This window comes from Rhincodon typus, chromosome 16 (assembly GCF_021869965.1).
Source record: "Rhincodon typus isolate 14 chromosome 16, sRhiTyp1.1, whole genome shotgun sequence".
Taxonomy (NCBI): Eukaryota; Metazoa; Chordata; class Chondrichthyes; order Orectolobiformes; family Rhincodontidae; genus Rhincodon; species Rhincodon typus.
In genome coordinates, this window is record NC_063347.1 from 39296287 (window position 1) to 39313295 (window position 17009).

A 17009-nucleotide genomic window follows, 5' to 3' on the forward strand; every position below is an offset into this window, starting at 1 on the left:
ACTGTTTCTTTCAAAGGGTCATGAATCTGTGGATCACAGTGCCAGAGTGCGACAGACATGGGGACACTGAATAAATTCGAGGAGATAGATATTTAATTAGTAATGGGTTAAAGCATGATGGAAACAGGCAGGAAAGTGAAATTGAGGCTGAGATGAGATCAACGCTGATCATATTGAATAACAGAGCAGGCTCAAAGGGCCGAATGGTCTACTCCTCCTCCTAGTTCTTATGTGCTTATGTTATTGTTACCATCAATGTCCACACTGTCAATACCCTGGGGGGTTACCATTGTCTGACAACTGAACTGGACCAGCCATATACAGTCAGTTCTGATATAACACGATATTCAGTTCTCGTGCGATCTTGCGTTGTAAGAAAATTGCACAATAGCCGCACCATTTAAACTAATTGTGCCTGAATCACTTTATAGCCAATACAGGCAAGGAAAGTTTGCATTCTTCAATCATGTTAAAGCCAATTCACATTGAAGAAACACACATTATAGCAGAACCGACTGTAATTAAGTACCTAAAGGGATAGTCAGAGATTAGGAATTCTGCAGTGAGTAATACACCTCCTGTTGCCCAAAACCCATCTACAATTTACAAAGCACAAATCCAGATTATGATGAAAGACTCAGCACTTGCTATACCCGTGCAACCATTAAAGATGGCTCAACACCGTCTTCTCAAGGGTAATCCGGAATGAGCAATATTTGCCTGCCCTTTCAAGTGACACGCAGGACACAAAAACAAGTTTAAAAAATACACACCTGAACATTTATTTCAAGAGTGGTAAATTTAATATGCTACAACTAACAGTTAAAAAGGCAATCTCATTTGTCCTTGCATAAGTGTTTAAAAAAGAAAGTGATTGCTTCAACAGTAATCTTTAGACAGATTTATAAATTCAATTTATACAAGTACATGTTGTCATAGCTCATCATGATATTGTGTAAACGGCCATCTTGGATGCTGTGTAACTTTCTGTGCAGCAGATAGCACAAGACGCATAAATTCAGTTATGTCAAAAGAGTAGTTCGTAAACTTAGGATGATCTCCTAGGGTTGGGTGATGACCCTAAATGATTGCAATTGAAAACAAAGGTAACAAATTACTAAATCAAGAAATTCTGAAATTAAAGCAGTGCAATTACCAACACAACAACTTTCTTCACTGTGGATATCAAAATGACAAAAGGACAGTACAAATCATTAATAGTCACTTATTACTTCCTGTATGCCGTCATAGAATAGAACACTTCAAAAAGATCTCTTTAGTAGGTTTTGCCTCACGTGATCATGTAGTTACTCCAGTTTAACAGACTAAGAAAGATGCAACAAACCATCCAGTCACCTGAAAAAGCTGTCCTCTCATTTCACAACTTGGAAAGTGAAAAAGGATTGACACTTGAGTATATTTTCTAGTGTACAGTTAGAGACATTGTTTTCTTCTAAACTGACACTGGTTCCAACAGTATGGAAACCAGGATAGGAAATTCCCCTTTCTGGAGTAGCATAGGCAATTGAAAAAAGTTGAAAACAATACTGCAAGAATGAAAAAAAATCTCAATGTCCTATTTTACCCATAAGGCTTAAACACAGACTTCAGAAACTCACTGTTGAGCAGCAACAACCTTATTTCCATGCATTTGCATTCCGTTATTAGTCCAACTCATTACATTTATATGCAACTTCCAATTTTCCTCTCTTTTTCTGAGAAACTAGATGTCATATATTCCCAACTTGCAAATCAGAGCAGGCACTTGGTGTCTGTAGCTTGTCAATTGCTGGTACTTGCCTTCATCTAACTCAGTCTACATCAGAACATCCTTGCATGCACCACAGACACCTTGATACACCAAACCACCACATCATTATGCCTGCTCTTGATTCAACTTTTAAACCACTTCGGCCACTTCATTTCACTTTGGATCTCAGGGACACCCAAGACTCACATGCTTCAGGGTAACTTTCTGTGTAGGGACACATCTCATGCAACAAAACTGGAGGTATGTTATGACTCTTGACTTCATTTTCTTACACTCACTGGTTTTGTCCTCAGTTGCAGGCTGCCAAGCTTGGTGTCAAGCATTGCTGTTTAATGCAGAAGGAGTGGCAGGAGCACTGAACAGTCAATGTGGTTGATTTGTCGCTATATTGCACCATGCAACTTCAATTATTTAGCTATAGCATGTGTCAGCAGCTACCATTGCAAACACATTGTATGTGCTCCGAGAAAATGATCATGTCTGAAAGTCAAGTAGGATCAGAGGGATCAAGGGGGACTACATTCAATCACGGGGCGGCACCAAACTCAGTCAAAGGGCCCATCCTATTCCAGTCCAGAGATTGGTCATGATCAGTCCTCCCACAGTCCAGGGAACCATGACCTTGTGGTCTGGGGGTTGAGCCATGATGAGTCCTGCAAACTAAATGCAACCAGCCTGAGAATACATATACAACAACAGACTGGATACTGCGGAGATGGGAGTCTGGGGGCTGAGCTGTCATCAGCTGGGACTGTTCTATCAAGTCAGTCTTGAGGAGGTGGGTGGGGGATGTAATTTAATAATATTCAGGGGCTTATTGGTGGGGGTGGGGGGGTAGAGTGAGGAACTTGAATCTTGGGATGGAGTTCTTTGGACTGGATTGCTGAAGGAATGATTACAGTGAAAGGAGGCAATTCAAAACAGAACAGTGAGGTATCTGAGTACAGGAGGGGATGTGGAAGGCCCAAAAGGTGTGGGAAGAGGGTGGAGAGAGATGAGGTTTCACAGGTCACTCCCACTCTGGCGCTTGCAGGGCATGGCAATCTACAAAGACCTATGGCCTCTGATGCTATCTGCAGACATTAATGGTTTTCTAAAAAAGGTCAAATGGAAATGTAGAGCAGCTGAAAGACGGATGGGGAATCATCCTGAATCTCAGCAGAGCTTGTAACTCACTCATAGGAACACAATATTGAAACCTTGTCATCTTCAATCCAAAGACAACTGCATAATGGTATGGAATGGCTCTCACACAGAATAGGAGAACTAAGTTGCTAAAACAGAAATTGCTGGAAATGCAGAACTGAGGAAGGATCACCAAACCCAAAACTTTGATTTCTCTTCACAGATGCTGCCAGACCTGCTGAGCTTTTCCAGCAACCTCTTTTTGTTTCTGATTTACAGCATCCGCAGTTCTTTCAGTTTTTATTTAGGAGTAAGTTACTGCTTGCCATCAGGATAGAATAAAATAAGTGAGAGCTGTTGAATAGACATGATATATGCGATAATGAGAGTTGTAATCTATGGTACTTGGTGAAATGTATGGGCAATGGCAGAGTTATAGTGCGTGGTGGCTAATGAGTGTAAAACATCAAAGAGAAGATGGTGGTGCTTAACCTTGTGGAGCACAGATGATCACTGGCCTTTATTCTGTCCTACTGCTTGTTCCTTTTTACTTGTATTATCCACGACTGCTATCTCAGTCCAGGCTGACTCAGTCTGCCAGCATGGTCTCCTTTTCCAGTCAACAGAATAAAGCACTGCCAACCTCTACCACTCTGTGCAAACCAGGGTACCAGCTTCCCTTAGATAGCAAGAACTGCAGATGCTGGAGTCAGAGATAACAAAGTGAGGAGCTGGAACAACACAGCAGGCCAGGCAGCATCAGAGGAACAGGAAAGCTGATGTTTCAGGTCAGGACCCTTCTTCCAGCTCCACGCTTTGTTATACCAGCTTCCCTTTCTGGGCTGTGTCATCAGTTATAAAATGTTGAGGAAAACAGTGTAAGGGCCAGATCCTGGCTTGTAGCATCTGAAATGCTGTGGAGCTGGGATTAAAAATACGGTGCCAACAATGTGGACATAAGAAGGTCCCAACAGTGGTGAGCAATTCTTGTAGTGTGATTCCATGACAAAGATGCAGTGGAGCCCAGATGAATAATTAATGCAGTAAAGAGCGTAAGATTGCAAGAGATAAAAGTCATCTGAGCCACAGTGGACCAGAACCCATAAATTTCACTGGACAAAACACCAACTTAAAATGGGGAAATACAGCCCATACATTTTCTTAACTGTAGAAAAAGAGGAGTATTTGGTCTCTTTGGTTTACTATGAATTTAGTTCATAAATTTAGGAAAGATTATTTTTCTTTATTGTTTTATTTATTTACTTCAGTTTACTATTATATTGGTCTCATGAGGTTAAATCATTTAATACAATTTACATCCTGGCCATATACCATAAATGACAATTAAATTAATACCAACCTTATCCTGAGATATGACTTTGTCGCTTTTTTCCCAAGTCATATAATTAATTCCTCGGAGTCGAGCCAAATCAAAATAGCAGCGTTCATCTTCGCAGTTATACCTAACAAAGAATTTGCATTAATGTAACACTACCAAATCTCAAAAGTGTTTCATAATCAATTTACTCAATTTCAAGTGCAGTCACATATTTAGACAGAGGCAGTAATAATTTTCATGCAGTTAGATCTCACAAATACTGTATGAAAGTTAGATTATTTTTGGGGATCATTGAGAGGGGAACACTGGTCAGGACATCAATGAACTCTAACTAATTGAGAGTTTCTTTTTAAACATCCACTTGAACCACCAAAATAGGCAGAAACTCAACTGGACTCATCATATAAACGCAGTGGCTTCATGCCACTCACCATCCTGACTAGGAAATATATTGCTGTTCCTTCACTGTTGCTGAGTCAAAATCCTGGAATTCTCTCCCCAAGGGCATTGTGGGTCAACCTTCACAGCTGGACTGCAGTGGTTCAAGAAGGCAGCTCACCACCACCTTCTCAAGGGCAACTAGGGACAGGCAATAAAAATGTTGGCCAGCCAGCAATGTCCATGTCCCACAAGCGAATTTTAAAAAAAGACAGAACCTAGGTTTAAATAGCCCCTCCTTAGATAGCACCTTCAACAATGCACCACTCCTGCTGCACTGCATGCAATATCAACCTAGACTTGGTGCCCAAGACCTATGGCGTGACTTGAACCCACCACCTTCTAAGTATAAAGTTCATCAAATGGCACAAACTGAAAGTTTAGCAATGCACTACACATTTACTGTTATGCATGTTATAGTCTACTGATCAAGAAAGAAAATCGATAACACTGTTCCACATGGTTTGATTGCAGGATGTTCAGCGCTATTCTAAGTAGCATCTACATTGTAAAAAGGCATGCAAAAACGGTGGAACTATTGGTTCACAAAAAAAAGGTGAATCCCCCTGCAAAAAAAATTAAGTAACTGATCATGTTGCAATTTTCAAACTTGAAATATGCATTACTCCTCTATCCATTTTTGGTTGACTTAATGCTATTCATTTTTATGTATGTCAGAGGGCAAACAAGAAGGGAATCTTTTCTCAGGTCAATGGCAAATTCTGTTTTTGAGTACATTGTAGGTACCATTAAAACACACACTGCAGTTCCTACTATCTCTGACCTAATTTTCTTGCCTGTTGCAAGGAAGGTCTTTAGCACCTCTATGTACAATTTCAGTGCATACATTTTTTTGCAAATGTGGATCAATTTTTTTCAGTTAAATGTTTCTGCTTGAAATAAATGAACATGTGATATTAAACTGGGTGAACAAGAGCTAATGGATGTCAAGTCCAGTGCCTGATCTCTGCTGAGTTCAATAATCTCAACAAGGATTGCTGTTAGGATGCTACCTGAGGTTTGGAAGAGTCAAAGGAAAGAATAACCAACTTTGCTCCTGGTCCCAATCACCAACTGTAACATGCAGGAAAAAGCTCTCATTTGGAAGTTAATGCTTAATTGCAAGGCAACACAAAATTAAGTAAAATCCTTCTATTAACTGCCTGGCCCAGGTGAGTTCACTGTCAATTTATTTATCTATGGCTGTTCTTTTTATTGCTCGTTTGTCTTTTAGGAATTCTGTGGCCCCGGATATTCTGAGATGTTCTTTTACTTATGGATACACGATAAATCTGAACACCACGATCTGTTACTATCTGCACATTGAGGTACATATAAATTAATGCCACACAGATTTAAACATTAAAAGTAGATTCAAAAGGTTTCATGGTATGCATCAATGAGAACAACAAAAACCACCAGCTTGGACACCTTTTGTCTAAGCACACGCTTGAAGTAGGAGCAAGGTTCATAAGAGCTGCTGGCACTCAGATGCACGGCAATAAACTTTAATGTGTTCAAGAAAGGCTCAAAAGGGACAGGAAAGGAGAATTTTTTTGTTATGATGTGAAATGGCAGGTGCAGTTAACACCTGACAGATACACAAGACTGGGAAAACCTAATCTGACTGTGTAATATATCACTCGCCTGCTTTACTGTAATCCATTGAAACAGTTCAATTTTTAGACACCTACATCAACAGGAGGTTGGTATAGCCAGTTTAAAAAGTAGTACACAACTTAAATTACACAGACAGGCTACAAAAACACACCAAAATTTGACTGCAGCACAAACGTTTAAAAGGAAATATTTTCAAAAATACATACAATTCAAAAACGACAGCCCAGTCTGGTAGAAAAAGCAGATGAGTCAGTCCAGCTCCATGTATAGAGATAAAAATGTCCGAATTGTGTGTTATTTTCAGTTGCTCTAAAAATCTAATGTCTCTGAGAGAAATAAAAGATGACATGTGAAGACCATACTGTACAATCAAATATAATCTGATTAACAGTGGCAACTCAAAGACCATTTAGTCTCCTTCACCCACTCTCAATCTTTCACCTTTTCTTAATGCAGTGAGGCAATGAAAAGATTTAGAAATTATTTGACACAAGATTGTGTAATTTCAGTATTTAAATCATCAGATACTACCCATTACTAGTCAATATGAAAGTCTTTTCAAGGTTAATTTCAAACATTATAAAGTAAGTTATGGATTTTATTCAGCACATTTTCTATAATGGCTTGACATTTGGCTTCAAAGCAACTTACCGTTCTGATTTGGTTTGGGTTTGTGTGAAACAAATACTTAGATCAGTATATGTTCAATAATTTCAATATACATCCAGATTCGTCAAGGTGCATGCTTGTTCAGAAGATTAAAAGTGAATGGAATGATAAAAAGAAACTATATTTGGTGTGAAACTGAACTTGCAAGTGAAGTTAGATTAAAGAAAACATTATACATTTTATTTGAGATTCTGATTGAAAAGCTAATCATGATTCCTGGACAAATAACATTGCAGGATTTTTTTGAAGGATGAAATCAAAGTCTAATGCAATGAAATAAAATGCAATACAATTTGATGCTGTAATCACAAACAGCTGTGTCACAACACACTCCAAACAATTTATTGCTTTGTGTCAATTTCATGTTGCTCTTTTCTAATTTAACAAGTTGATTTTACAAAACAAAGAAAGTTTCAAACAAAAAAAAAATCAATGTAACTTTTAAAAACTGGCTCATTTAAATTATGCAAACTTTATATTTTGAAAATATTAAATGATACTGCACAACATTTTTCGATGTAACATAGTTTTCTAGATAGACATTATACCAGTAAAGTTATACTATGCAAAAAAACCTACATTTAATAGATTAGTTACAACATTGACCAATTGGCCAGATATAATGCATTCTTGATTGACTTGCTCACATGTTCCATGTTTCAGAAACAGCGGTACAGCTGTTCCACCAGTGGAAAGAAAAGAGTTTACTATTTGTAAGGCCCTTCCCAGAAAGACAATTTAGATAGACAGTGTAACATAGATAGGGAAAAGAGGGAAAACCTAACTAAAGAGATGACATTATGTGATGTGTTAGACCTAGCATTTAAAAAGTGCACCTTAACTTTAGCAGCAATGACAGAGATGAGGAGGAAGTATGTATTGGGTGGGGGGTGGGGGGGGGGGGGGGGGGGGTGGTGGTGTGCAAAGAGCAGCAATGAGAGAAACAAAGGGTGAGGCAGAGAGCAGCAGTGGAAAGGAAATGTGGAGAATAGACAGCAGTAGAGTGACAGGAAGATTACATTGGTGGGGAGTAATCTATAGGCACCATAAAAGCTTTCCTTTAGGAGGACACAGAATAAATTGGGAGATAATGAGGGCTTATAAAGAAGGGAGTACACCACATTCTGGGTGACTTTCATCTTTATGTAGATTCAGAGCATCAAATTAGCAAAGGTAGTATAGAAGAAGAATTCATAGAATGTATTCTGGACAGTTTCCCAGAACAATAGATCCAACTAAGGATCAGAGCATTCTGGATCTGGTAATGTGTAATGCGGCAGATTAAAAAAATTATCTCAGAGTAAAAGATATCTTAGGGAACATGGTGAAATCTAGCACTTAGCTTGAGACTGAGAAACTTAACTAGGTAAAAACTGTGCTAAAATCTTATACAAGGGTAAATACATGGGGGAGCGGTGGCAGAATGGCTGGAGTGAACTGAGAAAGGAAATTAGCAGAAAAGATGGTTAAGAGACAATGCCAGATGTTTAAGCAAATAATTCATGACTCACAGCAAAGATATATCCCAGTGAGGAAGGAGGATTCTATAAAGGGAATAAACCAACCATAGTTAATGATGAAAGTTAAGGATAGCGTCAAACTGAAAGAAAAAAATGTACAATGTGGCAAAGATTAGAGATAAACTAGAGGGTGGGAGTGTTTTAAAAGCCAACATAACATCACCAAAAATAATAAAGATGGAGAAAATAAACTAAGAAGGCTAACTAGTTAGGAATATAAAAGCAGACAGAAGAATTTATTTAAATATTAAAAAAGGAAAAAAGAGAGGCCATCATGAATACTAGCCTTTTAGAAAGTGAGGATGGGGAAATAAGAATGGAGAACCAGGAAATGGCAGAGGAGTTAATAAGAACTCAGTCTTCACAGTACAGGAAACTAATAACATTCCAAAAAGCAGGTAACTGAATGATCTGTTTAGAAAACATTCAAGAGAGCTGAATGAGCTGGTGGATAGATTTGGCCAATCACTGTGTTGCAGAAAGTTTATCATACGACTTCTTGGAACTGAAAAGTCAAAAGATTGAAGTGCATTGTGGTTCAACTACTGTTTATAAATTGTCTGATGACTTTGGAGCAAGTATGCAAGTAAAGCCTTTGAGAAAAATAAAGGGATGTTTTTACAACTTTAATTGCTTGACAAAATTGGATGCAAAGCCAGTCGGTTCAAAATGCTTATGGTTGTCTAGCAACAACCTCTGAAATGCAGCTGTTGTGTTTTCTAGTACACATGGTTGATACAAAAATTAATTAGGCACCTAGATAGATATATGGAAGGGCATGGCTAAGGCTAAAAAGGTTAAAGCAAAACCATGCTGAATAGAAGCTTAATTTTAAGCTGTACAGACATATAGGAGACAATGAGAGCTACATGAAGAGACATAACCATGAAAATGGGTACGTAAAAGTAGAAACTTGTTAATGTAACAGGGCGATATTTGTTGTAAATAGGATGGAATGCATTTATTCCAATCAGAGACTGGTCCAGCCTTCTGATGAGACATTGACTCTGTAGTTGTCTTGCACTGTTTACGGTCATGTGATGAACGGTATTCGCGAGTAACCGTCATAACCACAAAGTGAATAAGAATGCAAAGAAACCTTCGCTGAACAATTTCTCTTGAATTATACCTACGATTACATATGATAGGATAAAGCCAATGCCTTTCTTGGACCCCTTACTGTATCCGTGTAAAGTTATGTTTGAAACACTACAGCAATTAGGACTGTGAGATGAGTAATCTGCTAGTGGCTGAGAAGTTAGATGATCTGACACACCAAACAGATGAACGCCCTTTATTTATCATCCATATCTGGCAGCTGGACAAACAGGCCACTAAGAACAAATTTGAAGATGGTCAGGGTGGAACAAGACAAACGGGATTAAGTAGAGCCCAGAGCTGCAGTTAGCCCTGCACATGACCAGCTGGCTTGAATCATTGGCGGACAGGTCAAGAGTCTACTATGAGAAGGCTGATAACAACCACAGGACAAGCTGTGTGAATGTGGGGGAGATAAGGTGAAGCTACATAAGGTGGTGGATGCTGAGAACACTGACATATCTGAAAATGACACCTTTAATCAGCATCCCAAAAGGTCAATAACTACATTTTGAATGGATAAGAAAACAAAATTAATAGATAAAATGAAAATAAAGGGTTCGAATGCCAGAGACCCAACAGAGAAACAAAAAGTCTGTTCAGATACAAAAACATAATCAGACATCATGTCAAGAATAGGTTATGTGAAATTACCTTGGAAGGATGACAGTGGTCAAGGATGCTGTGGAAAAGACAAAGGCAAAACTAGTTGGTGTTTTGTTTATCCGTGTTCAGAAGGTTGGTGAAAGTGAACACGCGTGAAGTGTGTCTGAACATAGTCATATTAAATTGCTGCAAGTTAGAAGAAGATATGATAAAAACGAGGGTTTAGATAAGTTCTAACTTGCATTGTTTGGTGGCAGTGGAATTCCTCGTGTGCGTCAGGTTGTACAGGTTTCAGACAGTCTTATCAGCGTGGCAGAAAGTGGATGAAGGGGTTCATACATAAAGACAGGTGAATGAAATCAGTCTGGCCTAACAAGCTAAGGGTAAATAGCAGAAAGAAATGTGTAGCCAGTTTGAATTAGAATTAGGAAGGTAGATTTGCCATAGTTGACAGGACAATAAAGAAAGAGATAAACAAAGGGGCAGAATGATGCAGAAATGTAGGACAGATCAGCAGGTTGGGAGAGTGGAGTTCCTGAAGGCATATTGCACAGTAATGTCAAGGGAAGGAGAAAAGGGAGGTGGATGAGAGACGGTTGAAGCAGATGCATGGTGAAGCTGAGCCAGAGAGAGAAAGGTAACATTAAAGCACCTGCGGGATTCTGCAGTCAGAGTATTAGACCAGGGCAGACCATTTATTGTGTGTCAAAATCATTAGTGGTTTCAATGGTAAGTTACAGCACAAAAGAGGGATCAGTTGTGCTCTGCAACTAACTGGGAAAAGGAAGGAACTCATAACAGACAACAGGGAAATGAGAGAAAAGGAATTTGCAGTCCCATTTATTTCCAAGAAACTGGAGAAGGCAGTCTTCGGGATGGGGAAACTGACACAAAGGCAAGAGTTGTGTGCTCATTTTCATGATTAATTAAAATGTGGGACCCACAGTTTTGATGAGACAGAAGAGAATAAGTTGTTGCTGGCCACCCTAAGCACAGAGACTTACTCAATCCTACCAAAGGAGAAGGAAAAGGTCTCAAGCACCTAGAATGAAATTAGGACCTAGTACCACAGGCTATGGGCTGCAAAAAAAGGGGACAGAAAGCAACTAGTGTGGAATACATGCCAGAGATTGGCTGTGAATTTGTAAGTGTGCGACGAAGCAATTTCTTTATTCTGTTCTCTAGAATGAGAGAAAGAAACAGACTGGACAAGCAAGCTCTGGAGTTGCCTGGGTTGAAGGCCAGTGTGTATAGCCCTTGAAAATGATTTAACCCTTGCGGTCTGTTTCATATATGGTTTGAAGGTAATCTGCTGTTTTAATGTTTAATTTGATTTCTTTCTGCTTTCTTTCCCTTAAGAGCATATGCTATGTTGTGATTGTGTGAAATAAATTGATTTTTGTGTGTCACAATGTTAATGTATTTGAAAAGTGAGTTATGGTTTGGATTCAGGGTTTTTTTTAATATTTGTATACTTGTAATGGATTCTGCATTCGAATGGACAGATCTTGGGGGTTAAAATGTGCTGTAATGTTTAAGGGTTAAGAATTCTGGCTCCTACCACAGCTCTCAAAAGACTAGGGGTAATTTATTTTAATTTCAGATGTTGCTAATTGGAATTTAGAAACAAACATTTTAGGTGTTTTAAATTCCCAAGGGGAAAAGAAAAACTGAGAAGTCTGGAGAGAGGTGACAAATAACCCAAAATCATGCAGTTAAGCTACAGCCTGGAGAATCTACCTAGATTTAAGGATTCAAGCGACTTGGTAAGAATGATAGTGTGAGTTTAAAGCTGAACCACATTGACACAACTGCAGATGACGTTCTAGTTATTTCTAAATTCCAGTCTTTCACACCAAAATTACAGAAGAAGCAATTCAAATATGGTCAACTTCCAAGAAAAATAGTAACCCAGGCTGCCTTGAGAAACACAGACTGCAGATTTGAAGTGATTGCTACGTGTGGCCAAACAATACGCACTTTGAATAAAACTGATTGCCTTAGACATTGTTTGGCCCCAGGTAATGGTTTTAAAACCTGGTTTAAACCAGGTCACTGAATCTGTAGCACTAGCCAAATCCCCAAAGAGAAAGGGTAAGAAAAGCAAATTAACATACACATGGATATTAGGTCTGCATTCAGCGGAATACAGAAACACATGATCAGTTGGAGCAAGTGAAAATACACATTATCTCATGAGGAGGTCATTTCCAACACTAAAAGATAATTTTGATTCTCAAAAAGACAGCAGGAAGTTGCAGTAGTCAAGACTAAGGTTTGCTGATCATTATCCTACATGCAACTGTACAACAGGATCAGAAAATGGTATGTCCAACTTATTAAACCAGGTTTAACACTTCACTGGAAAGGACCTCATAAGCTCTTGGTAACACTGACGCTTGCACATGTAGGAATGGAGGGGAAAGGCTAGTGGAAGTGCCGTCAGCCGACAGGACCATGTGAACTGCAGTACTGATGTGTCTACCAGCCACCACTGTAGAAGGTATCAAGCTGGTTGACCACGAGACCTAACAAGGCCTGTTCCATAAGAACTCAAGCAAGGCCACTTATGATAGGAGTGTGGAACATTAAATATCATGGTTAACAAACTAGCATGCCCGAGTAGCAGCTCAGGGCTGTTGGGAATGGGGAACAACACAGTTTTGAAATGAAGGCTTCCTCTATACTTGGAACTGTCACGTAAAAGTCTAGCGTCAGTTACCTCCAATGTAGATTAAGTTTCATAATCCCGGTTATAGTTGTACACAGTTACTTGCTTCGCATTAAGTACTATTCAAGTTATTTGTAGTCAAATTGTCCAATCAATGAGAGGGTTCACTATATAATCTGTTCAGTATTTGTAGCCTGAACAAGACAAGCTGCTAAATTTCATTATGTGTACATGAGCACATGGGTTAGCTATGTATGCCACCGGGGTCACTGATCTGATTTATAGGATTGGTAGGGAATTAACGTTTCACGACTGACTTAGTTTAGCTATAATCACACAAAATATATTCTTGATTAATCTAATACTATATTATTCTGCATCATGGTAATAGATGTAGATTTTAGTACTTTACTCAGCTTACCTTCACTTGACAAATACATAAAGGGATTGTGAACAGATTGAAGTCAATACTCTAACGTTTGAGAGGTACAGCTGCAAGGCTGAGGGGGATCTGTTTAACCTATTTCTGTTTTAGATGTCCAGCCCTCCAAGGTTGAAGGAGGCAAAGTTGGCATTCTCCCAGCTCATTAGGCCTCATCAAGAAATCATGAATACAGCTGCATTTCTGTACTGGGTTATTTTAATTTGTTTTAGAAGTGAAGCAATTGACTAATGGTAGTATCTGCTAACACCCACAACCACGGGCAACTGTGCACACTCCTTAATCCAGAAACATGAACGTGCAGAGTTCGGGACCTGCTACATAAGAACATAAGAACCAGGGGCAGGAGTAGGCTATCTGGCCCATCAAGCCTGCTCCACCATTCATTAAGATCATGGCTTATTTTTTCATGGACTCAGCTCCACTTACCTGCCCACTCACCACAACCCTTAACTCCTTTACCGTTCAAAAATCTATTATGAAACATTCAACTGTGTCGCTTTAACTGCTTCACTGGGCAGGGAATTCCACAGATTCACAACCTTTTGGGTGAAGAAGTTCCTCCTCAACTCGGTCCTAAATCTGCACCCCCCCTTATTTTGAGGCTATGCCCCCTAGTTCTAAGTTCACCTGCCAGCAGAAACAATCTCCCTGCTTCTATCTTATCTATTCCCTACATAATATTATATAGTGGGAAATATCACAGGCAATTTCAATGCATTAAGGCTGCACTGCACATGTACAGAGAAGTGCGATACTGAAATGGGGTTCAGCTGCACAGGGTCTTGGCGAGGGCAGGGTGGGGGGGTGCTCTTTCCAGACAATCAAACACCACATAGGGAACAGAGAAAAAGGACATCATTTCACATCTGAGATTAGCAAATGATCAGTGATAAGAGAGTACCTGACCGAATGTGAATTCCACCAATTAAGTGTTATTTGAGACATCTCAAGAAAAGTAATCATTGAACCCTGATTATAAATAGCAACCTTTTCCCTAACAAAGATGTAAAAAACATTTGAAATCATTGCCTTAGTAAAATGTCATAATGTGATAATAAACAAACTGTAGTGAAAATGATGGGGCCACTGATAACGGACCCAGCCAGGAGATCATGGGAGATGACATCAGTCAACAGCCATCACCTTTAACAGGCAATTAGAAATCAAATATTCCTTAAACCAATCACCAATAAGCCTAACCTAACCTGGAGCAATCAGATTGCAATGATCCTGCTGTGGGCTGCAGTTTGGAAAAAATTAATAAGTAATACATTTCAATGATGAATCAGCATATCCATTTTGAAAGTGAAGTTATCCTGCTGTCCAATCAGAACCAGAAGTCCCTGAAAGTTCTGGAGGGAGACCAGAGATTGAGTGTTGATACGTGCCTTAAGCTGAACCAGAAAGCAAGAGATGTCCTATAACAGAGAAGTCACTGCCTTTCTTCAGTAGGTATTATTCATAAATTAAGTAAAGGTTCCAGAGTTACTGCACCAGACTGTTTCTTGTTGCCTTATTGGTTAAAATCTCAAAAGAAGAAAACAATATTGGAATTTCAATTTAAATTATAAAACCCAGAACTTAGACTGTAACCCAGAATTTAAAAAAATAAAATTCTGAATTGATAGAATAAGTGTCTAGAGCCAGTCAGTATTTATTAACGTATTACAACTGTCAGCTATAAACAAGCTTGTTAAGTTACAAATGATATTGAGTAAAACAGTGTTCAATGCTGTCGTAAATTTGAGTTGAATTAAAACCATGATAGCAAAAATCCAAGAATAAAGGGATCATGGAAGATAGCAATAAAGAACTTCCCTGTACCCAAATACACAATTTTCTACTTGAGGTGTGGAGAATAATATTGTCTTCCTATGTTGCATAGTACCATTGAGATTTCCAGCACCAGCCACAAACAGGTAGCATGCCATGCAGGAAGGTAACACTGCAAAACCATCAGCCAGCCTCAGTACCAATAATGGAAATATCCATTGCCCGGTCAGCAACTGGAGATAAACATATTGAACGTAAACTTAATTCAGAACTGTACAGACATAGAGAAGACAGGAGCCATAACCATGATAATGGATGCAAAAAAGTAGAAACTGGTTAATGCTACAGAGAGATCATCACTGTTAATGGGAACCTGTTGAACTTTCAAGTGGCTGGACATTAGCCATACAATGGAAAGCATTTATTCCAACCAGGTTGCCTTCCAACGAGACAATGTAACTGTAACTGTCTCATACTGTTTATAATAACATGACAAGTGATATGCATAAAGCATTCGCAACAATGTAGACTAATTAATAAGTTAGAAATTAATACAATTGCTGAATGACCAAGATGGGAATTAAATTTTCCAAGATACTTAGCCTTGATAATAAAGGATTTTAACTCAAGGAAGGAAAAGGATTTTAATTCAAAAAAAATCAAGATAGAGAATTACCTTGGATAGAGTTAGGGAGTGACAAGAGACTGAAAACAGTGAGTGTTTTCTAAAGGGTCCTTAACAGTAGTTAAACAATGTTGAAGAAAGAGAAAATCTGTGACCCTTAAAGGCAAGTGACAGAAACATTACGCCAACACTGTCGTCAACAGAAGACACAATAAACATTGCTGAAGTACTCGTGAGCCAAGGAATTAGTGAAAATGAGGAGATTAAGGAGATTAGTATTAGCGAAGAAATTGGAGTAATTAGCAGGGCTCAAAGCTGACAAATACACTGGATCTAATGGCCTACAGCTAGGGGTTTTATAAAGAGTGGCTACAAATACCATGCATTAAAACTTGCACTGAAAGAAACATAATGTTGTGCTGTGTACTTCTAATTCTGCAGTGCTACGAGGCACCTTAGTGTAATTGTTATGTCACTCAGCCAAAACACAAACTTCGGGATTATATGATCTAGAGACACAAGCTCAAATTCCTCAAATGCAGTATGTTAACTAAATTTTTTTTTCTTGCATAAAATAATCTAGAATTAGTTCATGGTGACCATTACCTGTCAGATTTTTACAGTGATGTCCTGTGTCATGAACACCCAACCTGCTTCAGTCTCTGGACATTGATAGCTTACACTTCCAGTCTGCAAACAGCACTCAAAAATCTACAGATCTTGCTCAATAAATATACTATCTGTACCTTCTCTCAAAGGATCAGGCATGCAATGCTATCTGTACTGCCCCAGTGGCTGCACAACAGCTTTTATGCAAGTGCTTTGCTGACTGGCCATTTCAAAGTATTTTTCACATGCACCCAAGCTCCTGTAAACCGCGATAATAAAAAGGTGAGCATTCCTACATATGTGTTAAAAAGAGAAAAGTTTTAATCCTTAATTGAGGTAGTTCCTGGGCACTAAGTAATTCTACCTGCAAAAATTTTATACAACTTACTAATAAGAGAGGACTGAATTTACCATTTTTTGATTTGGCATAGCAGCTTCTTTGCATTTAATTGTATTAAAATACAGCAAAGAACTGCAGATGATGGAAATCTAAAACAAAAACAGAAATTACTGCAGAAGCACAGCAGGTATAGCAGCATCAGCGGAGAGAAAGCAAAGTTAATGTTGCAGGTCCAGTAACCCTTCTTCAGAACTGACGGTAGCTAGGAAAAACTGGTACATGTGCTGAAGACGGAGGGTTGGGGTAAAGGAATAAGTAATAGGAGCCCAGAGAGAGAGAGAAAGAGAGAGAGAAAGAGTG

At 38.8% G+C, this 17009-nt stretch overlaps 1 protein-coding gene across 1 annotated transcript in view; it reads right to left on the reverse strand.

Annotated features, from left to right (window-relative positions):
- Positions 1 to 753: 753 nt before the first annotated feature.
- Positions 754 to 17009, reverse strand: part of eogt (EGF domain-specific O-linked N-acetylglucosamine (GlcNAc) transferase) — a 63444-nt gene continuing 47188 nt past the window's right edge. Inside the window, exons 12-14 of the mRNA XM_048606737.1 lie at positions 6500 to 6619; positions 4257 to 4359; positions 754 to 1080 (exon numbers count right to left, since the gene is read on the reverse strand). Coding sequence (XP_048462694.1) covers positions 934 to 1080; positions 4257 to 4359; positions 6500 to 6619 — 370 coding nt within the window. The 3' untranslated portion in view covers positions 754 to 933. The remainder of the gene's footprint in view (positions 1081 to 4256; positions 4360 to 6499; positions 6620 to 17009) is intronic.